Source organism: Pipistrellus kuhlii, unplaced genomic scaffold (assembly GCF_014108245.1).
Source record: "Pipistrellus kuhlii isolate mPipKuh1 unplaced genomic scaffold, mPipKuh1.p scaffold_m20_p_1, whole genome shotgun sequence".
Lineage (NCBI taxonomy): Eukaryota > Metazoa > Chordata > Mammalia > Chiroptera > Vespertilionidae > Pipistrellus > Pipistrellus kuhlii.
Genome location: NW_023425404.1, coordinates 184,909,199 through 184,935,441, shown reverse-complemented (window position 1 = coordinate 184,935,441; position 26,243 = coordinate 184,909,199). Strand labels below are relative to the sequence as shown.

Below are 26,243 nucleotides of genomic sequence, written 5' to 3'. Positions count from 1 at the left end.
AATAATAAACATACTTTAGATCATTTGACCATTCACTTAATCCTTCTTTGCAATTATATAAGTATTTGTTTAGTATTCCTTTTATGGGTAAGTGAAGTCTATAAATTTGTTCCTTGCTGTGATAAGTCCTGTTTCTTTATATTTGTACCTGTTTAGTGAATAAAGATCAAGACAGGAAGGATATATTTGGGGAATGTGTGAGTAATCTCCTGGCTTTAAATTCAATCTATATGCTGATGACTCAAATTTAAATCTCCAGCCTGGGCTTTCCCTCTGAACTCCAGACCTGTACATCCAACTGTTCACTGATGTTTCCACTTGGTTGCTTAATAATATATCCAATTAAGCCTGCCCAAACCAAGCTTCTAATCTTGTCCTCATCCTCTCCCACCTGCTCTTCTTATAGCTCCCCCATCTTAGTTAATGACAACTCCATTCTTCCAGGCAAAAATTGCCTAAGGCAAAATTTCAGTGTTCTCTTTAACTTTTGTCTCACACATTGTGTTGGATTGGTCCATAAAGCTTTGATTCTACTTTCAAAATTTGCCAAGAATTCCACTTTTACCATCACTTCTGCCACTCTTATGGCCCAAACTGACATCATCTCATATCTGGATTGTTGCAGAAGTTCCCTAACTATTGTTCCTGCTCCTGCCGTGAAGCAACCAGAATGATCCTATAAAAATATGTCATATCACATCACAGTACTCAAAACTTCCCACTGGTTTCTAAACTGATGCAGGGGGGAAAGCAGAAGTTCTTGCTATGACCTGTAAGATTCTGCATTTTCTGGCCCCTATTACTGCTCTTATGCCTTCTACTAGTCTCTCCCTTGATCTACTTCAGCCATCCTTACCTTCTTGCTATTCCTGGAACAAGGCACCCCCTATCCCACCCCAAACACACATATACCATTTTCCCAACATTTTCTGTATGCTGAGATCCTCCTTCCTCAGATATTTGTATGATTAACTCACTTGGTTCAATTCTTTACTCAAAAGTCACCTTCCTTTACCTCCCCCCAGCCCCCCGCCGACCCCCCATTAGCAATCTAATAGCACAAGACTTATTTTACTTATTTATCTCAAAGAGCGTATTTCCATGATGTATTTTTCTTTTTCTTTCTGTATAGTAAACTTGGCCAAGTAGCACTAATTTGTCTTAGTTAGAAAGAGCCATTAAACTCTCCTCTTCTTCCTCCTGGATTTGCAATAATGTTATGAGAATGTGCTCCTTTATCATTTGGACCTCCATATTTCCAGGCTCTCTGTTTTCCTTCCTTTCCTTTCCTTCTGACAGAAGGCTTGTTTCCAAACTATCCTTTATTCATTGCATTCCCTCCAACTGCAAACACATGCTGGAACACCTTTGTGTAAATATTCAAACATTCAGACAAATGCCTCATTTCACCAGTTCCTGGCAGCTGCATCATGTAAAGTATGAGATCACTCATAAACTCACTGGATATTAATTTCTTGAGGCAAGAATGTCTTGAATCCAACTGTTTTCTTAGAACAATTTAACCACATTTGATGGTGACAGATATTAAATGACAAAACATGCATAAAACGGATGAAACACATAAATACCTTTGTCCTACTGTGGTGTGACTGTGAGAATTATCCATCCTGGACATAGGGATCATCCTTTTCATCTTGGATCCTAGCACCTAACTCCTAAAATGCATTTCATTTAGTGTTTGAGAGCAGGAAGGGCTTCTTTTGGTTCACAATGCCTTATATTTCTTGGTTCTTCTATTACTAGTACGTTGAACCTGGTTTATGTACCTTCTAGTATTTGCCTGGCCACAGTTTTGGGTCTGATTCTGTTTACTATTCAGAAACACTACTACACTGCAACAGCATCCTCCCAGGTTGCAGAAGGGCCATTTCAATATTCATTGGAGGGAGTTTTGTTGGGCTCTGTGGCTGCCCTGGTGGAGTGGCCCAGGTGTCCTGATGCTGTACTTGTGCCAGGTCCCTCATGTTGCTTTTGGGCACGACTTGATCATACCTTGCTTAATGTCTTGAAACCCCAGCCTTTTGTTGTTGTTGTTGTTGGGGCTTCTCTGTTTCTCCAAAGGTGGTAGACTTTGCTGGAAGCTGCAGGTGGCCAGTTGGGAAGTGCTATTGGCTCCCTTTCACTTGCTGGCTCAGCTCCTGCATGAATAATACCACTGCTGTTGAGGGATCCGGCTTCCCTGGCAGCTGCCTGGAAAGGCAGGTGGTATGATTCAAAAGTATGGGGGTGTTTATGACTCCTGCAGTAACCTTCCACTGAGGGGAGCCAGGATCTCAGTTGCTCTCCCTTTCTCTGTTCTCAAATGCCAGCATCTCCCGTGTTCTTTAGGTAGACATCACGAGAAACTGAGCAACCAGCACTCTTTGTTGCAAGTGCTGGCCAGTTCAGTAATTCATCTCCTTAATTTTTTTCTGCCTCCTTCCCTCCTCATTTCTCCATTCCCTTTACTTTTGCTTCCCTGAGGTGTACTTCCTAAGGAATTGTGGTTATATAAGCTTTTACCTCAGTTCCTATTTTCTTGGAACCTAGATTAAAATATCACCATTGACTGTCCCCTCAGGCATATCACTCTATAATATGATATGTGCTTACTTTTGCTATGTGTGCTCTTATATATCTTTCTTGTGTTCTTTCCACTTTCCCTCTTGTGCACAATTTAACTAAAAAAAAAAAAAAGTTCTTTTCTTAACACCATTAAGTACTTAGATAGTAATTGCTAACTATGCATCAGGAACTTCTATAATTATTTTTTACCTCAAAATTACCCTGTCTAGGTATTACTTCTACTACCTTTTTACAGAAGGGGAAACTGAGGTTGATATGTTTAGTAAGTTGGCCAAAGTCACACAATCAGTAAATAAGTATATGAACTCCAAAATACATATTCTTCTTTTAATAATTAAATTTATTGGTGTGACATTGGTTAATGATTTACATAGTTTCAAGTGGACAATTCTACAAAACATCATCTGCATATTGCAGTGTGTTTCCCACCCAAGGTCAAGCTCCTTCCATCATATGTTTGGCTCCCTTTATTCTCTTCAACCTTCTTTTAACCACCTATTAACCATCATACTGTTCTGTGTATGTTTATTGTCTTCTGTTTTATATCCCACATATGAATGAAATCATATAGTTTTTAAATTTTTCATCTGTGTTATTTTGCTTAGCATGATATTCTCATGGCCTACCTATGTTGTCATAAATGGCAGTATTTTATCTTTTTGTTTGGCTGAGTAGTATTCCATAGTGTATATGTACTACATCTTCTTTATCCAGTCATCCATATAAGGACACTTAGGTTGTTTCCATGTCTTGGCCATTATGAATAATATTGTAATGAACAGAGGGATACATATATCTTTTTTAAAGTTATTTTTATTGACTTCAAAGAGGAAGGGAGAGGGAACAAGAGATAGAAACATCAATGATGAGAGAGAATCATTAATCAGCTGCTTCCTACATGCCCCATACTGGGGATCGAACCTACAACCAGAGCATATGCCCTCACTGGGAATTGAACTGTGACTTCTTAGTTCATAGGTCAACACTCAGTTACTGTGCTATACTGGTTGGGCTGCTTTCTTCTTCTTCTTCTTCTTCTTCTTCTTCTTCTTCTTCTTCTTCTTCTTCTTCTTCTTCTTCAGGATTGCTTTGGCTGTTTGGGGTCTCAAGCTTCCATACAAATGTGATACTTTGTTTTTGTTCCCTTTTAAAAATGCCATTGAGATTTTGTTGGGGATTGCATTAAATCTGTATATGACTTTGGGTAATATAGCCATTTTAACTAAGTTGAGAATCCATATTCTTAAAGACATCATATCTCACTCAAATAAGCCTATCTGGCTTTCCTGGAACTAAGATAGAGCAGTTCCTCTCCTTATGCAGAGTTTAGATTCCAATGGCTGCACTTATGGCCAAGTTTTTAAAATTCATCAGATTCAACCAGAGGGCATTTAAACTTGTAGTCTCTGTATGAACTTTCCACACACAAAAAAAGGGAGGTGGGCAACCATTTAAAGCTTTGAAACAGGTCTACTTTTCTCCTCCTTGCTCCTGTATGTGGTTTTGTTTTTTTTTCTAAAATCACATGTTTTGTATATTTTGAAATTGAGGGTAGATAATACCTTCTTAAATAATCTCTTCAAGGGTTGTAAGGAACCCCTTAGCAACCTCGTGCCCCATAGCTCACAGATAGCATGAACATTTGATTGGTGCTCGGCAGCCATGGAACCGTACTTTTCCCGGAATATATATTTTACCATCATATGCTTTAGTTCTAGAACAAACACCTGATCTTATGTGTCTTAAGATCAGGTTTACTAAGTCTACATTTGACTTGAAAATGTAGTCTCTTGCATCATAGTTTAAAACTTTTTCATTCCCTCAATCATTTTTTCAGTCTCTTGCTGCAAGAGCATAGGCATACCCTGTCATGTTATCTGTTGCATAATTTGCCTTTCATGTTCACAGCTGTCATTTACTACTATCCAAGGATTCATTTTTGTGCAAATGAGTTCTCATCTTCTTGTGATTTTCAATAATGAATCTCTCTACTTCTGTTTTTCTCACAACTTTACTCTTTTTACAGGAACTGTCAGCATGCCTACTGCTTTAGCATTTATCAGGTATTAGGTGATCAATAATATTAATGGAACACCTCAAATGATGCAGTAACAGAGTAAACATCTTCCTTAAGAGAAACGACCCCACAAGCCCACTGACTCACTTGGCTTTGGTAGGCAAAGCTGACTTCCTTTTGCTCTGCTGTGTTGCTTTTAAAAAACTATGTCAAACCCTAACCGGTTTGGCTCAGTAGATAGAGCTTCGGCCTGCGGACTGAAGGGTCCGGGTTCGATTCCTGTCAAGGGCATGTACGTTGGTTGTGGGCACATCCCCAGTGAGAGATGTGCAGGAGGCAGCTGATTGGTGTTTCTCGATCACCAATGTTTCTAACTCTCTATCCTTCTCTCTTCCTGTCTCTATTAAAAAAAAAATCAATAAAATATAAAGAAAAAAACAACTGTTAAGAAGTTAAACATTCTTAATGATGTTTTGATCCCCTATTCTGTATGTAGAGCAGTTTTTAAAGATTTCTTAAACTCCCCAGAAGATGAACATTATCACCTTCCTTAAACTAGTTGAGGAATATCCAACTTTGCTTTAGGGTAGGGGTGTCGAACTCAATCAGAGAAGGGTCCAAAATCTAAAATCCAGCCTAAATCGAGGGCCGAATGGTTTACTGAACAGTCATAAACTGTCATTGTGATGGAAACGCAGCGGAGTGCAGTGATGACAGCGCGGTGCGGGCCACATTGCAAGGCCTGGAGGGACGGATTTGGCCCGCGGGCCTTGTGTTTGACACATGTGCTTTAGGGAGAAAAAATCTTGCTAATGAGTTACCTTCAGTGTCTTTTTTTTTTTTTTTTTTAGAGCTTTAATTGATTCAACTATTTGAGGGCCATCATTACCTGCTGAGGCCTCATTTACTGTTTGGATTTTGGGGCCTACGGTATCCCTTTGGAGATGTTTTCAAAGTTCTCTGGACCTCAATTTCCTTGCAAGCTTTCGTGGGAGTTAGCGGAACACCAGCAGCAAGTGGTTGGTACTCAACACGGCTTCCACCAAAGGGAGCTCTTTGCATCTCTCCACAAAGCTTATGAGGCTTATGAACCCCGATGAGCACATGACTGCAGCTTTCAGACGGCGCTAAGTCAGCCCCCATATTCCGGGGGCGCCTAGAGGAAGCCGAGACCTCCTACTTGTACCCCGCCCGTCGGGTCAAAGGCTGGTCAGAAGCTCCGTGGGCGGGCGGGCGGGCGGGCGAGACTTAGGAAGAAGCCCCTCTGGTTAACCACGGCCGGAATTCCCCTCACGTCTAGCTCCAGCCCAGCCTACCATTCTCAGCCTTCGCGTCAGCCCGCGCCGTGACGTCACCGCGCGGCGGTCGGGGCGTGGAAGCCGGAAGCGCGGCGTCCCCGAACCGCGAGCACACCTGAGGAGAGGCGGCGGGAGGCAGCAGCGGGCATGCGCGAGGCTTGGGGCGGCGCAGGCGCCGTGCGGCCTCGCCCTCAGGGAGCGGATCCGGTTCTCCAGGTTGGAGTGGGTGGGGTGTCTCGGGCTGTCCCCGCTGCGGGGGAGAAAGGGGAGAAGACGGAGATGGGAAGGGAGCCCGGGCTCCAGGGCAGGGCGGGTTTGCGGCTGGGATGGGGAGCGCCCGGATCCTGCTGGGCCTGGGTGCTGGCTGTGCCCCACGGAGTCAGGGAATTGTTTGTGGGAAGATGAAACCCAACCACCACGCACAGCGCGAGGCGCTTCTTCGGAGCCTGGAAACAAACACCCGGAACGCACGCCCAGAGCCCGGGGCCAGTTCTCCGCGAGGGGTGACGGCGCACCCGAGTTCCAGGCAGTGCACGGAGGCTGACCTGTCATTATCTCACGCTCATGCGGCCAACAACCACCTTGTGGGGCAGGCATTATTTATGACAAGATCCCCAAGTTCCCCGCTGGAAACCGAGGACAGATGAATTGTTCTACAGGTCACACGGATGAAAAGGGGTGGAGTTGCCATTGCCACCACGTTGGTCCGATTCCAAAATTCAAAGCTCGAAGCTCGAAGTCATGAAAACCAGACAGGAAAGACGTCCTGTACATGCATGGCAGATCGTGAACTTGGGTTGTTAAAGAGGATTAAACCAGGCGGTGGGAGACAGGAGGGTGGCAAGGAAAAGGGGCTCAAAGCAGGTTTTGAGTGGCATTTGACAAGTGGAAAGGAGAAAAGGAAGCTTCTGGGAAGTAAGGAAAATAAAGGCTTGAAAAGTGGGAGAGGGAGCCCGAGAAGAAAGGGAAGTGATTTCCTTAAAGGGAACCTTTTCTGTTTGGCTTGCAAATAGATGCATCTGTAATTCCAGAGATAGGCTTGTCTTCCAAAGCAAGTGGACTTTCCCTTTTATGCACTAAAGTTTATGCTAGATGCACGGTGATACCTCTGTTCAGTAAGAAGGCACATTTTGGCCACTCATTTATTTCACAGAAACTTCTGTACGGATGTCAGAGATGAAATGAGGTGGAAAATGAGAAAGGTTTCTTCAGTGCTTGGGGGTTCCCTGTCTCCTTTGTGGCTACAATGGTGAGAGTAATAAACATTTAACCTCAAATCCAGTACCCTCTCATTATCAACATCCTCCCTATCTTTCAAAGAAAGGAAGAAGAAAACCTATCATCTTGATGGTTTAAAGAAGGTTCATGTCCTTTATTTGTTCATTTGTTCATGGTTTTATACAGCTATCATTGACATAATACAGTTTATCTACCCAATTTAACAACTGATTACTACTTTGCATTAGCCTCTAATTGTTTAGTAGGGATGCCTTCCCCTTATCTATCCCCTTATAAATCTTATCTCCTAAGCAAGATTGTAAGATACCTAAGAATAGGGGCTACATTTTCTACCTTCTATAGCTGGGTGCTGACTTACTAGTAAAAGACTTTCCAAGTACTTTTCGTATTCCTCGTTGAATCCTTGCTACTCATTCACCTGCCTGGCACATGCTAGGCACTTAATAAGTATTAAGTCAATGAAATGTTGCCTTCTGGAGACATTACTCATCATTTCCTTCATATTTTCCTGGTTCTCTCTCAGGATCATGCCCTTTTGGTGCACACTCAGCAAGTATGCCTTAATTGCTGTGCCTTTCAGCAGGGGAAATATAATCTCCCTGTTGCCCTGTAAAGAATTGCCACTTGAACATCATGTCTCCAAGAAGTCTGTCAAGAAATAAACGTGGACAGATCGGTTAGCCTCAAAGAAATCCTGATTCTTTTCTGAACTGCGCCTCCCATGTCCACGGAGGTGCTTCATCTGAAGCAGGCGAAGCCACGTCAAGGCTGAACCAACCGCCTTTCTTCTGTCAATCCATTCAACCCACAGCAAAGGCTCCGTGGGTGAGGCGGCGGGTGCAGGGAGATAATGAGCTCAGGTAATGCTTGACTATAGGAGGGTCAGAGGCTACAACAAACCCCTTTCCGTATTTCCATCCAGTGCTGATAAATGTCTCCCATTAACTATCTAATAGCTGTATATGCATGTGCGTAAGTCACTTAACATTTCTGGACCTTCGTGTCCTCATTTGTGAATGGGTCTGATAACAAGGATACCGCTACCTACCTAACCTGGGAGTTATAATGTATACATCTGTAAAGCGCTTACTTAGAACGGTGCCCAGCACATTGGCAGGCATTTAAAAAGTGTTGACATGTAAATAAAACGCCAGGCTAGTCTAACCTCCACTGCTACATTGCCTAGCCTCCTGGAAGCCTCTTTACGGTTTATATTTCCCCCACCGATGCTGTTTCTGATTACGGGGTGCTCAGGACCCATGCAGTCATTTTTGCTGCGGTCTACAGGGGCTATCTATAACTCGTAGAATAAACCCTAATAAATGTAAGGAATATCCTGGAATATCCGTCCTCTTCTAGCTGTTCCCTGGAACCCCCTCTATTCCCCCCACCCCCCCACTTCCCGGCCTTCGCGGCAAGGGCTTGAATGGGGGGAGGAGGGCGTGCCCGTCTCCCTTCGGACCTCCTCACTTTAGCGGCTCCGCTAGGTCCTTAGAAACCACCCCGCGCGGTCCCGTCGTCCGGGGAACGCCCTCGGGGGCGGGGCCGGGCGCCGCGCAGGCGCAGTGGAGCGGCGCCGCGCCTGCGCAGAGCGGCCCCGGAGGAGGCGGGGGATTGGTATGCGAGCGAGTGTGAGGGGAGGAGGCGCCGCCGCCTGTGGTACTAGGACCAGCGCGGGCCGAGGGGGCGGGGGGATGCGCCGCGGCGGCGGCGGCGGCGGCGGCGGCGGCTCGGGCGCTGGGCTGGTGTTCGCAGGCGCCAGAGCAGCGGGTCCCGGTCTCGCTGCCGCAGCAGCTCGGGCGTCGCGCGCGGCCGGAGACGCCGCACCTCTCTGCCCCTCACTTTCTTTTCTCGCCCATAACCGGAACCCATGAACGCCGCCGGGACCCGGGCTCCACAGGCCGCCGGTGCCGGGGGGACCAGGCTGGCGTCCGCAGGGAGCCGGAGTCCGAGGCGGCGGCGGCGGCGGCCCGAGGAGGAGGCGCAGGCGAAGAAGGCTCCGCGAGGAGGAGGAGGCGGAGGAGGAGGAGGAAGAGGGAGCGAATGGCCGGCGGTCGGGGCACCGCCGCGATGGCTCCCCGCTCCCGCTCCTCCGCGCCCGCACCCCGCGCCGGCGCCCGGCCTGCCGGCCTCGGGCTGGCTGCGGCGGCGGCGCTGGGCTGCGCTGCTGCTGCTCGGGCTGCTGGCGGCCGGCGCGGCGGACGGGTGCGAGCTGGTGCCCAGGAACTTCCGTGGGAGGCGCGCGTCGGCGGCTGCCGCCTCCTCGCCCGCCCCGGCTGCGGGCGACAGCCCGGCGCTCATGACAGGTGAGGGCCGGAGGGACACGGCGGCGGGCCGTGGGGAGAGGGGGCTCAGTCGTTGCAGGATCCCCATTCTCGGGAGGGGCCCCCGGGCGCCCGCTATCCGACGGCCCTGGCCGGTGCGCGATGCCCAGGTCCCCTCCTGCTCCGTCGCGGTCCCCTACACCCGGACGGACGCCTTCCCCTTCCCCCCGACACCCCGCTTTCGGCAGAGCCTCCCCAGGCCACTCGCCTCTCCGACCGCCCTGAAGCCAGGCTCCCCGGAGGTCCTTGCTGAGCTCTGCGGAGCTTGCCTTCCGCGCTGCAGGAGAGCCGGCGGGGTCTGCAGGGTGCTGGGCTGATTTTTATTTATTTATTTATTTTTAAAGCTGCTAGAGAAAGTCACACAGCGGCAATGCGGTATCAAGTCTGCTCCTGGGGCTGCGTTTGCAAAGGCAGCTGGGCAGCGAGTGCGGAGGTTCAAAGCCCCGCCGAGCAAGGCGTCCCGGGGGAGGCAGCTAGAGGATTCTTTGAGAGTCACAATACCTGGTGGGATTAGTGGTTCCGTGTTAGAAGGAGGAAACCTCCGAGCCGAGTGTGTGTGTGTGTGTGTGTGTGTGTGTGTGTGTGTGTGTGTGTGTGTGTGATGGGAGGAAGGCAGCTTGAAAAGATGGGAAAGTGTTTGCTTGCTGGTGGGAGCATCGCGGGGTGCCAAAGGGTGCAGAGAGCGAAGCAGGTTAACCAGAAATGTACCTGCAATTGATCCAGTGCAGGGCGTTCAGGGCTTGTCTGTGGGCGAGCTGCATGGTTCTTCTGATAGACTGCACCAGCACCTTTGAAATACAGAACGTTCTCGACGTTATTGAACACTTGCAAACGTGTTCGGTACGTCTAGGTAGAGAATCGAATCTTTTTCAGCCTCCCAGTGTCCTGTATAACTGATACGTTGTGGATTAAGGAATGATGTAAGGATCTTAAAATGATCTCTTTTGGAGGAGTGTAGGGTATGTTTTTTTTTTTTTTGTACTTTATTTTAAAAAAGTAATCTGCAGGGTTTCTGCATTAATTGCAGGACTGAAAAAAAAAAGAGAAAGGAAAGCAGAACAAGATGACATCATGAATTTAACTGAAGGGCTAGTCCAGCAGCCATCTGAAAGTTGCTAACAGCTGCTCTGAGAAGTGTTTGCTCTGTTCTGCAGAGCACAGTCCCTATTCTCTGAATTCTGTGACAGGATGTTTACTGTTCTGGAGAGGAGAGAGGAGGGCGTTGGTGAACTTCTCAAGCTTTTTGGAAGGTTTGTAATGTCTAGAATATAACGATCGGAGTATTTAACTTGCTCTACTCTGAGACAAATCGAGCCCTTTTGAATGGGACTTGAAACATCAAACCTGGCACTGCATAATTTGGGAGAAACGGTTTTAGAATAATCAGTATTAGGTGCCCGGTATAGCTTGAGTGAGAGGATAGATTGGATAGTCTTATGCTTGAATAGTCTTTTATCTTCCCAATGAAAATGTGGCAAATAAAAATGTGGTGAAGAATAGTGCTTACTATGAAAGTTGCAGGATAAAAATATAATATGAAGGTTTATTGCCTCACACAGGAAGGCAGGGAAACAAATATTTGAGCTTCTGGGAGCTATAGGGGTAGGACTTTTGGTTTCTTCAACAGAAAAGATTAAAAAAGTAATTGGGTGTTTTGTTAACATGTAGTTGGTAGAAGGACACGGTATTCAGGAAACTTAGTATTTACGAACCACTAACAGTATATTTATTGTATGCTATGTAGATTATATCAAGAAAATGACTTCCGATGGAATTTTATGTTAATAAACTGTTTATAATCTTTCCTTTTGAAGGCTTAAATTTCTGGGATATTTGCAGCATTGTGAAAAAAGGAAGACTGATACTGGTTAAAAAGTTTGACTTATCAAGATTTATGCACTATAGTGTGAAGTGAGGTACTATAGTGCTTTAAAATAAATGTACTAAAATAATATTAACCCTGAAATTTATTTATCATGTACTTGTTCTTTCCCTTTGGTAGAAGATAGATTTTTTTTTTTTTTAAGCAAATTAAACACGTCCATTTAAAGTTTAAGGTAAATTACACGATGTACAAGTTAGATTGTGGTCATTTTAATAAGTTTATGTAAGTACAGTCAATAGCACTGGTATCTGGGAAAAGGCAGATGATGAAGAAAGAGCATATTAAACATGTCTTTAAACTGTATGGTCTCTGTAAAGTTCCTTCCTAGTCTTCCGATTGTGTGAATAGTGCTTTCTTTTATGGTTTCCATTGGTAAATGTTGTGTTACACCCAGAACATAATTATTAATGTTGTATACTTCAGGAAGTAGACCTATAGACTGAACTTAAAAAGTACTGTTATCTTGTTCTAGGCAGTGTTAATGGATGGAAATGGAGTAAAGAGCATCTGTAATAAAACTAAGCTTCATAGGAATTTTGGAAATGGCAAATTCTTGAAAGAATTCTGAGAGAATTAATCTCTTTGGCTCCATATTAAAGTTGGTATTTAGTTGTGATTATTCTGAATAGCTCTGAAAATGACAGCCAAAATCACTTTATCTTCTCTCTTCATCTGCAGACTGGTATTTTTAATACTGATCTTTAGAACCTTCATTAGAGTTTGCTTCATTAATAAAATTTAGAAAACATTCTTTTCTACCAAAGTTGTCTCAAAAGTTTTACTTCAGACCTTTAGTGTATTTTAAGAATAAACTTCCTTTAAATCATCTGTCCATGTTTTAAGCAAGTGTTCTTATAGAGATATTATGAGAAATCACCAAAGTAAACAGATCTGCTGTCAAAATGAATGTTTACATTTCCTTTTATTTTTTATATTACCTTTTCATGATTCATTGTGCATATATTTTGATAAGGGGAAATCAATATTTATAATGCTGTGTAATAAGGGCTTAAATTATATGCATTAGGGCTCCTTCTTTGAAAGTAATTAAACTTTAAGGCAGGTTAGGGATTGATGACTGAGAGTTTATTAATTGTGATGTAAAGCAGTGCTTTAATAACTTACTGGTTACTGGTTACTATATGTTTTTCTTCTTTTGCCTAACAGATTTAGTATTAATGAGTTGATCCTAGTCAGGAGGAATTGATCTCATCAGATATGGTCCTTGAGAAATAGTTTATGAAAGGGCAAGAAAAAATATTATTCAATACTTTGAATAATTATAAAGATGTTGTTTATTAAAATACATTTCATTTTCAAAATGTAATAGGATCAGCTGTTAAAGTTTATACAGACTTTTTGGATACCCTATATATATACACATTATTCACACACACACACACACACATACACATACTCACAAATACATAAATATATTGCATATATACAGGACAATTATTATTGCAAAATATGCAGAATAATTTAAATGTTAAAATTTTCTTATATGGAATACTTGTTTCATTATTTATTGATTTTTAAAATATATTTTATTGATTTTTTACAGAGAGGAAGAGAGAAGGATAGAGAGTTAGAAACATCTATGAGAGAGAAACATTGATCAGCTGCCTCCTGCACACCCCCTACTGGGGATGTGCAGACCGATGACGCTCTATCCACTGAGCCAAACCGGTTTCGGCTGTTTCATAATTTTTTGAAACAAATAATAACTTTGGAAATATTTGCTTCTATTATTTTTTAAATGCACGAATTCGACTTTATTTAGTGTCTATGTAAAAGTTTTTTCTTAACTATAATATCGCTAATTTAATAAACATTTTAAAACATGTCTTTTGGAAGTACTAACATTTCAATGAAAATTTAAAATAATTCTTTTCAGTTTCAAAGAAGTTTAGAAGAGCCACTGTATTCACTAGCATTAAACATATGTGTTGTAGATTTTTCATTAATTTAGATGAAAATATCTCACATGAATATGATTATTACTGGAAAAATTTTAAGCTTTTACTTTTAATTATCTCATCTTGCATCCCTAACATTTTATTTTATTTTAAAAAAAATATATTTTATTCATTTTGTACAGAGAGGAAGGGAGAGAGATAGAGAGTTAGAAACATCTATGAGAGAGAGTCATCGATCAGCTGCCTCTTGCACTCCCCCTACTGGGGATATGCCCGCAACAAAGGTACATGCCCTTGACCTGAATCGAACCCGGGACCCTTCAGTCCCCAGGCCGACGCTCTATCCATTGAGCCAAACCGGTCTCGGCATGCATCCCTAACATTTAAATAGCAAATGTCATTTTTAAAATAATTTTTTTGAGTGCAGTTTATATGTTGCTTTGAGGAATATTTTAGGATGAATACATTTGTTAATGTTTACAGTGTGACAGTAAACTCAGTGTAGTTCACATAGTATTATAGTAAAACTGCTTTTCCTCCTTTAGTGAAGTTTTTTTATTTTTTTAAACCAAAAAAATATATACACCGAGTGGCCAGATTATTATAATCTCTGAATGCATAATAATCTGGCCACTCAGAGTACTTCTCTTGAGTACCTCATTTATTTGATATCAGAGATACTATAAATCATGCACCTGATCAGTTTTCCCCTTTGCACTGGCTGATAGAAAGCTCAGAGCAAATAGGTGGTTGATCTTTAGCAAGACTCTAGAATACTTTAGTACCCATTTGAGATACAAATACTCAGTGGTTAAGCTAATGTTAAAATTAACTATTCACTAGAATTTGGATCTTATTAAGATCTGTCTAGGAGATTAGTTCTGAATTGCTCATCAACCAAGAAATTAAGCACATGCAAAACACTACATGAAGAAACACAGTATAGACTCCCTCCTCCCTTCCACTCTCTTTAAAAATCAATCGATATCTCACCCGTGGATATTTATCCATTGATTTTTTAGAGAGAGTGGAAGGGAGGGAGAGAGACAGAAAAAGAAACATTGATGTGACAGAGACACATCAATTGGTTGCCTCCCACATATGCTGGGACTAGGGCTGGGGAGGAGCCTGCATGAGGTATGTGCCCTTGACCAGAATTGAAGCCAGGACCCTTCAATCCATGGGCTTTGTCCACTTTATCTACCTAACCATACTTGGAGGATGGCTAGGGTAGGATCTTTTTAAAAATTGGTTTGAGAGAGAGAGAAACATTAATAGGTTGCCTCCTGTCTTAGCCCTGACCAGGGATCAAACGCAAAACTTAGGTTTGTGCCTTGACCAGGAATTGAACCTACAACCTTTTGGTGTACAGGATGACACTCCAACAGCTGAGCTAGCAGCCAGGGCTGAAGTTTCTCTTTCTGAATTTAGCTAATGATTTCCTGAAGCTGTCTTTTGATGGCTAAGTTTTCTGCTGTATCTTCTTTTTCCTTCCCTCTAGTTATCATGGTCCCTTTCTTCTCAAGTCTTTAGCATTGCTGTAGGTTTTTGTTTATTTGCTTTTGTTTTGCTGTTGCTAATGTTAGGGATGAAAAATATACTCATCCATTTTGATATAGCCTATTGTGTACATTTAAGAATTAGTAGGAATCTTGTTGATCGGGAAACATACCTTGGTGCTCTTTTGAGAATACCGTGGCAGAACCGATTGGTCTCTGTTGGGAATCCCCTGGCACAGGAACAACTCAGAGGGTCGGTTGGAGAAATGGATTCAGGATTTAGTGTAACTTTAAAATAGTAGGATCCACCTGGGAATTCTTTAATTTGCTAAAGGCTTGCTTTGGATACTTGCTAATGTGTTTAGAGTTAGACTTTTATGTAACTATATCCGGCATTTTCCATGTTGGCCTACTTAAGATGATAATGCATTGTGGAATACTTTCAGAATGATGCTTTGGGATCTGTATTTATATATTTGGTAGCTAAAGTATAAAATGGTTAAGCTAATGTTAAAATTAACTATTCACTAGAATTTGGATCTTATTAAGATCTGTCTAGGAGATTAGTTCTGAATTGATCAGATTTCATTAACCAAGAAATTAAGCACATGCAAAACACTACATGGAAAAGAATACAAAAATGAGTAAGACATGGGCCTGCATATTGGGAATAATAGGTATATTTATTAAACTATTACTTGTCAGTATTGTGCTAAGTGCTTTATACCCATCACTATTTTTGATTCTGAGATTAGTAACTCTGGTAGCGGCAATTTTCATAAAACAGACAAAGCCAATGCAGGATGATTCTTAATTTGCCCAAGGTCATACTTAGTAAATTGCAGAGTCAGATGTTGATCTGAGTTTCTCTGATTCCAAAGCTTTGATTCTTAACTGGTAGTTGTATTCATCCTTACACAAGTAAATGTTGTATTCATCCTTTCACATACAACTAAACATAATAAGACAGACTGATTAATACCATGATGGGCTGCACAATTTTTGAGAAAGGAAGGCTATTAGGGAAGATCACTTGGAGGATGGTAGGGTTTGAGCTGGACCTTGTGTATGGATACAGCTTCTTGAGGAGATGAGTGAAAGGGCTTTCTAGGAGGAGGCATAAGAGGGATAAGGAGTAAATTAATGGGTGTCTTCCTTTTTTTTTTTTTTTAGCTTTTTATTTTTTAGTTAAGCACAGGGTATATATAGCGTAATGAGAAATGCAAAGTGAAAGACAGTTCAGGCGAGATTATCAAGGGCTTTAATATTCCCTAATTTATTCCCTAGATATTGAAATATTAAGACATCTAAAATTGGGTACTTAACCATCTGCTCCGGAATATGGAAAGCCACAGGAAAATTATGATGCATTTTCTTGGCATATTCATTTTACTAGATTATTTGAGGGGAAAAAAAACAATCAATAGTAACAAAATATTTTGCTGTTTAATTTACCAATACTAAAAATGAATATGTTACAGAGACTGTAAATTTAATTTTTACGGTAACACAAAAGGCTTGAAAGGTATTTTGACATTTCCAAGTGTTTTGTTGCTAAACTTGAGTTCTAAATCTATTATTCTGTCAGGGTTTGAGTAGTACTGTGGTTTTGGAACGAGGGAATGAATGTCATGTCTCTGTGTTTGAGAAAGGTCTGGGTAGATTAAGTGAGGAGATTATAGAAATTTAAAAAAAGAGGCCAGTTAGGAAGCTATATTGGAGTAGAGGTTTTGATAGTTTAAATTATGCATTGGCTATGAAAATGTTTAGAGGAAACTTTATAAAATTTTACTGTTAGGTTTGAAAGGAATCTGGCTATCAGAAGTTTAAGAAACAAAAATTGTCTTTTAATTTTAAACACCTGGAGTTTATAAAATGACTTAAATTGATACAAGTCCTTGAAAATATGCAAGAAGAAACACTTGTGGTGTCTTATTTCAAATGTGCCCATTTTATGTAAAACTTATTTTTGTGTATGATTGGACTTATGAGGTGATTTTTACAAGGATGTTTATATAGAGCTTTGTAGTATTCCATATTTAAAAATGAATGTTCCTTAATAAAGGATGACAATTTCCTCATTTAACTAACATTATAATGCATCAGAGTTGAAGGACGTTTCAGAGTACTGGCATATTATTTGTTTCAAAATTAACTTTTGAGCCGGGACCGGTTTGGCTCAATGGATAGAGCGTCGGCTTGGGGACTGAAAGGTCCCGGGTTCGATTCCGGTCAAGGGCATGTACCTTGGTTGCGGGCATATCCCCAGTAGGGGGTGTGCAAGAGGCAGCTGATTGATGACTCTCTCTCATCAATGTTTCTAACTCTCTCTCTCTCCCTTCCTCTCTGTACAAAATCAATAAAATATTTTTTAAAAAAAATTAACTTGAATTTCACACTTGATCTGTAGATAGTCTAATTGATTTGTTCTTTTCCTTATCCTTCTAGATCTTTATGTTAGTAGGTATTAGATATTTAATCCTTCTTGACACTTTCTAATCCTACCTTTAGTAACTATTCTGTTGACTGGTTTCGTTCTTGCTGCTTGCTTTTAACTGTGGTTCTCTCCTCAGTCTAGTGTTCCTCATCTAGCTGAACATTTCCTCCTCAGAGAACTTCATTACTAGGAAAGTTCTAAATTGGCGATAGGGCACCCCAAGCCAATGATTGATTTGATTTTTGGCTTTATTTCATTTGGCCCTCGAGGTGATACTGCATAACCATCATGGCTGCTGGCCTGAGAGTCATTTCCTTTCTTCTAGGCTTCCTCAGCTGTATTGTCTAAAGTGAAACAGCTTAAGACTAAGGCTGAAAATAGGTTTAGGGTGTTTAATAGTGGCTTATTCTGTTTTCCTCTGCACCCCCCGTTCCCCCAGGACTAGGGAACCACAGAGAATGAGAAGAGCAGTTCACTTGGATTGACATTCATCTCAGAACCTAAGTGCCTGTGTCTGTCCCAGTGTTTCTTGCAAGTGAATGTGTCTTTATGTGTGCTTATGGATCTTGGCCTCTGTGTAACTTACTCTTTGCTCTAGTCTTTTCACTTTCTTCCTCTGCCTCTCTGTTTGATCTTCCAGAGCTTGCCATTATAGGGAACTGAAACATTTCAGAACTACTTTTTTAAACTACTTCATCACAAACCCCTAGAGCACATGTGTCAAACACAAGGCCCGCGGGCCAAATCCGTCCCGCCAGGCCTTGCAATGTGGCCCGCACCGCGCTGTCATCACTGCACTCCGCTGCGTTTCCATCACAATGACAGTTTATGACTGTTCAGTAAACCATTTCGGCCCACGATTTAGGCTGGATTTTAGATTTTGGCCCCTTCTCTGATTGAGTTCGACACCCCTACCCTAGAGGGATTTGTAATAGTTTCTTAAATGATTCTCAATAAGTAAAAAGATTTTTTAAAACCTTTCTTTGAAATTTTTACCTGCTATTCAACACACTGTACATTTTACAGGTTCATTGTGTTATTGTGCTCATGTTTTCTTTCCACTACTGGTTTTCTTTTAAAAAATATATGATGTTGCATAATAGATAATCACTCTTTTTTATTTCTGTTCTCCAGCGATAAACTTCTATATAACTTTTTAAAACATTAATGACAAGTTTATGATTTTCCCTCTGTTTCCCTACTGTGTGTCATTTTGAGCAGTTCCTTCAATTTTGCCAGGTGGCTCAATTGGTTGGAGCGTGGTCCCCTATGCTGAAAGGTTGTAGGTTCGATTCCTGATCAGGACACATACCTGGGTTTCAGGTTCCATTCCCAGTTGTTTTGCCTATGGGAGGCAACCAATGAGTGTTTTTCTCTCACATCTCTTCCTCTTCCCCTCTCTCTAAAAAAATAATGAAAAACCATATCTTCTGTGAGTATCAAACAAAATGTAGTTACTAAAATAGACTTATTTTGTTTAATCCTTACCTGAGGATATTTTTCCCATAGATTTTTTTTTTTTTTAGAGAGAGTGGAAGGAAGAGAGGAAAGGAGAGAGGTTGAGAGAGAGAGAGAGAGAGAGAGAGAGAGAGAGAGAGAAAGAGAGAGAGAGAGAGAGAGAAACATTGATGTGAGAGAGACACATCAATTGGTTGTCTCTTGCACACGTCCCAACCAGGTCAGGGATCAAACCTGCAGCCTAGGTATGTGCCCTTGACCAGGAGTCAAACCTGCTCCTTTGGTGCCTGGGTTGATGCTCTAACCACTGAACACACCGGCCAGGGCTTTCTCAGAATATTAGGAATTTCTTGTTATATATTTGTAGTATTGAGAATAATCTTCCCTTCTCCCTTCTTTGGAACAAGGTATGATATAAATAAATGTAGGGTTTTTTCCCCCCTCTCTCTTTTGTATCACTTTATTTCTTCATTAACAAACAGACAAAAACCCAGGAAACAAAAAACTCCAGTAACTGTTACGTGCCAGTACCTAAGCTAGGTCTTTGGAATTTCAAGATCAGTAAGATATTGATCTTGCTTTGTATTCCAAGAGTATATATACCCACTTAAAGGTGATGATGTATTGTAATGTAGGTATAGGGCAGAAGAGTATGTCCTGTATTTAATAGAATGACAAAGAGGAGTTCCTAACTTTGATGTGAAGAGGTGGGTTATTAATGAAGAGTTTCCCCCGGCGTAACGGTATTCGTTGAAATGTGCAAGAGTTTTTCAGATACGGAAAAGTATAGCGGTAGGAGAGGACGAAGCATAGGGCCGAGTGGTATTTATCAAAGACATTGGCCTTTGAGAATACTAGATGGAGATTGTGAGTTACCATATAAGGCAGAGTGCAGGGTTAGCCCGCTTGTAGGATACCAACATTCATATTTGCATGTGGGATTCAAATTTATGCCAGGTATTTGTGTATTTTATCTCGTTTAACCCTTACAGAATTCTTGTGAGGCATCATCATCCCCATAACAGGTTACTACCTCAATATATGTAATGGAGTTTTAGGATTTCTCTCGAATAGTTTATACTTTGAAAATTCTCCAGTGCCAAAGATATAATAAGACACAGGGTGTAATTTGTTGAATTAGGAAATGAGCTGGAGAAGTAGCAGAATTACACATTCTGATTAATGTTAAATTCTATATTTTTATTATCCAAGGAATTTTATGAGTTCATTCTTTTATCATTAGTAAATAACCAGTTTTTCTTTTCTAAAATTTTACTACTAAATGTCTGACAACTTAAAAAAAAAATTAAACATATTTTATTGATTTTTTACAGAGAGGAAGGGAGAGGGATAGAGAGTTAGAAACACTGATGGGAGAGAAACATCAATCAGCTGCCTCTTGCACATCTACTGGGGATGTGCCCGAAACCAAGGTATATGCCCTTGACCTGAATCTAACCTGGGACCTTTCAGTCCACAGGTCGATGCTCTATCTACTGAGCCAAACCAGTCAGGGCTAAATGTCTGACATCTTAAAAAAATCATCTTAAAAAAATCATATAATTCCTGAGGCTTAAGATAAATGACTTTTAAAAAATATAGTATCAATAAGTGGGGAATTACTATTTGTACTTTTTAAAATGAATATTCCTTAAAGATGGGATATAATTTTTAAGAAGCATAGCCTTTTGTATCTTGAACTAAGTCTGTTCCCACTTTTGTACAGTGTGATTAAGAGCATAGCCTTTAGACTTGAGCAGGATTTCTTGGGCTTCAGTCCCAGTCTGGCTGTGGTTTGATAATTTGGGGTAGGTAATTTAATCTACTAATGCCTAACGTTCCTTACCTCTGAAATGAGTTTGAAGTATGAATGAGTTAATCTATGTAAAGTGCTTAGAACAGAATCTGGCAAGTGTAAGCTTTCAATTGTTGACTTAAAAAAAACCTATAGATGTAGATGTAGGTTAGTTGTATAAATGTGCTGTGATGTATTGAGAATAATTGTTAAGATGTTTTATATTTATTTAAAAAGTATGAAGATACAGTTTTTAGTCACCTCTGTGATGTAAATACACATTGATGTTCAGAGAGTATTTAAAACTGTGGAAATATGAAACTGAGTATAGACAGTGAGATTGAAGAGTAATATGGTATTTTTAAAAATATATATTTTTATTGATTTCAGAGAGGAAAGGAGAGGGAGAGAGAACGAAATATCAATGATGAGAAAGAATCATTGAACAGCTGCCTCCTGCATACTCCACACTGGGGATTGAGCCTGCAACCTGGGAATGTGCCCTGACCAGGAATCAAACCGTGACTTCCTGGTTCATAGGTCAACACAAAACCACTAATCAAGCTGGGCTTAAAAAATTAGTTCCATCAATAGCTTAAGTCATTTTGTACCTTTATATAATAAAATATTTAAAGCACTTTGCAGTTAAAATATCAGACTTAAAAGATCTTTAATTTCTTCATATAAAGATTTATTAAAGGGAAGTTAGAACCTACTAAAAAGTACAAAGTAGAAAGTATCACTACTCAACAACTAGATGTAACAGCTGTAACATCAGTTATAGTCTTTTAAGATTTCTATGTATATTTGTATATATTTTATAATAGACTCAGAGTAATTTTTTTCAAAATGTGAAATCTCTAAATATATGAATATTAAGTATACTAGAGGCCCAGTGAATGAAATTCATGCACGAGGGCGATGGTGGTGTCCCTCAGCCCATCCTGCACCCTCTCCAATCTGGGACCGCTTGAGGGATGTCTGACTGCCCGTTTAGGTCCAATCCCGATAGTATTGGGCCTAAACGGGCAGTCGGACACCCCTCTCACAATCCAGGATTGCTGGCTCCCAACTGTTCGCCTGCCTGCCTTCCTGATTGCCCCTAACTGCTTCTGCCTGCCAGCCTGAGCACTCCTAACCACTCCCATGCCAGCCTGATTGATGTCTAACTGCTCCTCTGCCAGCCTGTTTGCTCCCAATTTCCCTCCTCTGCTGGCCTGGTCACCCCTAACTGCCCTCTCTTGCAGGGTTGATCATCTCCAACTGCCCTACCTTGCAGGCCTGGTCCCTCTCAACTTCCCTTCCTTGTAGGCCTGGTCCCTCCCAACTGCCCTCCCCTGCTGGCTATCTTGTGGTGGCCATCTTGTGTCCACATAGGTGCAGGACCTTTGACCACATGGGGGCAGCCATCTTGTGTGTTGGAGTGATGGTCAATCTGCATATTACTCTATTAGATAGGATAGAGGCTTGGTGCATGGGCGGGGGCCAGCTGGTTTGCCCTGAAGGGTGTCCCAGATCAGGGTGGGACATGGAGTGGCCTGAGCAAAGGACCACGCCCCCTGGCAACCCAAGCGGAGGCCCTGGTATCTGGAATTTATTTACCTTCTACAATTGAAACTTTGTAGCCTGGAGCAGAGCCAGGCCTCCTGCTCGCTCCGTGGCCAGCAGCAATTTCTGCTGAAATTTATATGTCGTCTATATTGAAATTTGTAGCCTTAAGTGGAAGCCTAGGCCTGCTAAAGTATGCGGAAAGCTTTGCTTCTTCCCTTGCCAGGGGCAACCTTAGCTTCCTGTTCTCTCCGGCTCTGTGGCTGCTGCCATTTCTGTTTGGATTTGTTTACCTTCTATAATATAATTGAAACTTTGTAGCCTTGAGTGGGGGCTTAGGCCTTCAAGGTCAAGCGGAAAGTTTGGCTTCCTCCATTGCCTAGGAAATCCAAGCCTCCCTCCTGCTTTCTGAGGCTGTAGCCATCTTGGTTGAGTTTATTTGCATACTTGCTCTGATTGGCTGGTGGGCGTGGCTTGTGGGTGTAGCAGAGTGATGGTTAATTTGCATATCACTCTTTTATAAGGTAGGACACCAGGCATATGATAATTACCAGGGACACAATGATGAACAAGATTGATGAGATCCTGTTCCCATGGAACTTTCATTTTAATTGGGACGATATTAAGAAAAAAGGATTTCAATTTGTGAGAAATGCTATCAAGGAATTAGAATTATTTGAAAAAGTGAAAGAATATCATTTCTACTGAACATCTTGAGGGAAGAGGAGAGTCACATGTGATCTGGTTTTATAAAAGGAAAAGGCCAAATGGTACAAAGCCTCACACACCTTGTTTGGGGTTTTATTTAGTGGGTGATAGGAAATAACTGAAATGTTTTAAGGAGGGGGTGAAGTGATATGATTTACTTAGTTTTTTTTCTGTAAAAAAAAATGAAAATTTACCATCTTAACTATTTTTAATTAATTTTTTAAAATTTATCTTTTTAAAAATTTATCTTTATTGTTGAAAGTATTATAGCAGACACAAACTTCTACTTACTGATTTGTATTTCATAAGTTCGCTCCAGCAAAATTAGACTACTCTTTGTTCTTCGAACGTACCATATATCTTCCTTTATTTCCATGCATGAATGTTCCTTAATACTAAAGTGTCTTCTCCATCTCTCAAGGTCCATTTCAAATATTTGTTTATTCAGTCAATAAATATTTATTTAGACTATTCAGTGGTTATTCTTTATTTTTTAAATTATTATTATTTTAATATATTTTATTGATATTTTTACAGAGAGGAAGAGAGAGGGATAGAGAGTTACTATTGTATAAGTTAGAGATAGAATAGTGAGTAAAAATTGGCAAGGTTCCTGCTCTTCTCTGTTTCTTTTGTTATAAAGTCTTTCCAGAATCACCTTCAGTAATCTGGCTTCTTCTACCTTATAATTTATTTATTTATTTATTTATTATTATTTCTTTTTTTTTTGCTAATCCTTACCTGAGGATATTTTCCATTGATTTTTAGTGAGGGGAAGGGAGGGACACACAGAGAGAAACATTGATGTGAGAGAGAGACATTGATTGGTTGCTTCTGCATGCGCCCTCGACCAGGGCCAGGGATCAAGCCTGCAACCAAGGCACATGCTCTGTCAGGAATTAAACCCTCCATCCTTCAGTTCATGGGCTGACGCCCTAGCCACTGAGAGAAACTGGCCAGGGCTCCCTTGGGACTTTCTTAACAGATTGTTCATACTCTTCTTTTTGCAGTTCTGACTGGCAGTATCTTTCTACTTATGTTGTATCAGAGTGGTTATTTATTTTTTAAATTATTATTATTTTAATATATTTTATTGATATTTTTACAGAGAAGAAGAGAGAGGGATAGAGAGTTAGAAACATCGATGAGAGAGAAACATCGGTCAGCTGCCTCCTGCACACCCCCTACTGGGGATGTGCCCGCAACTAAGGTACCTGCCCTTAACCGGAATTGAACCCGGGACCTTTTCAGTCCACAGGCTGAAGCTCTATCCACTGAGCCCAAACCGGTTTCGGCTATTCTTTATTTTTAATAATTTAAATTATCTATTATGGTAGCTTTCATGTAAAAGTTGTACCATAGCTTTGTAAATACTTCTTGAATTGAAGGTTTATTTTTTATTGTAATTAATTATATCTCATATCTGTATAGTGATTAATAGTTTACAAATATTGCTCTGACACAGGGTATCCAACACTTTAAAATAAATGGTGAATCAGTATGGCATATACTATGATTTAATCATAGACATCTGTTTTTATCTAAGACGCCTTTGCTGGCACTGAAAGTTTATATATTTTAAATATGTTTGGGATGAACTGTAGCATCTTTATTTATGTCTGGAAAAATGTTACAGGATAAATTTTCAGTTTCTTATATAAACTGAGCAGTTGTAAGTTATGATTACTATATTTTTCAGTTGGCTTAAGTCATGATTCTCCTTTAAAAAAAAAAATTTATAAAATTTATTTGAACCAAACTGAAGATACACCTGAAAGCAAGATTTCAACAGACTGAAATAAATGCTTCAGAGAATAACAGTTTGTAGTTTCTTTTATTATTTTATATTAAGGAGGGAATGTAAAGAAGAGTACATGAAGGTGATAGGAAGCAACTCAGGAATGGGATTACATACACCATATTTTTTTGTGTATAAGATGCTATTTTTTTTCTAAAATTGTTAGACTGAAAATTGAAGGGCGTCTTATACATGGAAGTCAGCTGAGGAGGGAGGAGGGAGCCACGTGGGTGTGTAGCTGCCGATACCCTGTCAGACAGGCTTCCTCCAATCAGGAGCCTATTGTTGCTGACATCAGCTGATACCGTAATTGGAGGTGGAGGTGGAGAGTGCACAGATACAACAGGGACCTGAGCATTCTGAACCCATAAAGATGTCAAGAAATAAAAAGGTAAATTCCAGTAAATGATTGTCTTACTCTGCAAAATTCAAACGGAATGTAATCAGCAAAAGATCATAGAAATAGAGCTGCAGAGAGACAGTTTGGACCTCCTCCCACTCAGTGTATGATCAGACAGTGGAGAAAACAGGAAGAACAATTCCGTAAGATGCCAAAAAAGAAGAAGGACTTAAGAGGAAAACCAGCAAAATGGGCAAATTTGGAACAGTGGCTTAAGACTTTGATTATGGAGCAGTGTCAGATTGGTTTATGTTTGTCAACCAAGCTTACTCAGTGTCAGGCAATAATGTTTGCAAGTGAAATGAACATTACTGATTTTATAGGAAAGGCAAAATGGTGCTTCAATTTCATGAGGAGAGAAGGGTTGGCCATGAGAACACGAACAAAGTTAGCTCATAAAATGCCACCAGTTTATGAGGATGACTCACATATATAGACAGTGATTCAGAAGAGAGCACTGATACAATAGAAGTTGAAGAAATTGATATGTCTGGATCTAAAGTGATAAAGAAGAGAGCAGTGATGCAACAGAGGCTGAATAAAGTGATATGCTGCATAATATCATAGTACTGGTATATAAACATTACCTATGGTAATTACTAAATAAAAATGTGTTCTGGTTTATGTTTAAAATATTGATTTCTTAATCTTGGGTTGGAAAAGTGGGAGGCATCTTACACATGGGGCGTCTTATACTGTGTTCAGTATAAGAAAATTATTGTAGTTAAGATTATGTGCTCTCTTGGAGGCAGTTATTTATTTCAAAGGTGTGTTAACCTTGATGCAAAAGAATAATGGACAGGGCTTGCTTAAGGCAAAGATACATATTTTGCTAAAATGTTAATGCCTCAGGTATGATTACTCCCATGACCTGCCCAGTTAGGAATTTTGATCAGATCACGATGTGAGGTTACTTTCTATAGAACCTCACCTTTCCTTTTTTGTCCACAGATTTATTGGTCATAAACCAATCTGAAGGATGCATTGATGACCAACCTTTTGGTTGGGTAGTTTGGTCTCACAGCACTAGAAAGGTTCATTCCTAGGATGTCTAAGTATGGACATCATCTTGTTGATTCTTGTGGATGGTGCAATATTGTAATCATTGGATCTGAGTTGAGGCTGAATTTCCCCCAAACTGCAAGGGCAAATAAATGGAAAGCATCAGCTCTTAGGGCCTTCACTATGAAAAAAAAAACTGTATTATTTCTATCCTGTCAACTATCATGATCTGAGGTTTACCTTCTATCTATTTTTTTTGTATTTAACATCCAGTATAACATTTACATAAGACATAAAAAGGGCATTAAAAGTTGTCTTTTTTGTTAGCTT

General features: G+C 40.8%; 1 protein-coding gene across 4 annotated transcripts in view; it reads left to right on the top strand.

Annotated features, from left to right (window-relative positions):
* Positions 1 to 8,760: 8,760 nt before the first annotated feature.
* The window catches only part of STIM2 (stromal interaction molecule 2), a 133,648-nt gene continuing 116,165 nt past the window's right edge, over positions 8,761 to 26,243 (top strand). Inside the window, exon 1 of one of the 4 annotated variants that reach the window (XM_036418942.2) lies at positions 8,761 to 9,446. In XM_036418942.2, coding sequence (XP_036274835.2) covers positions 9,011 to 9,446 — 436 coding nt within the window. In that variant the 5' untranslated portion in view covers positions 8,761 to 9,010. The remainder of the gene's footprint in view (positions 9,447 to 26,243) is intronic. The other 3 variants (XM_036418950.2, XM_036418920.2, XM_036418931.2) reach the window with 3 other exon arrangements.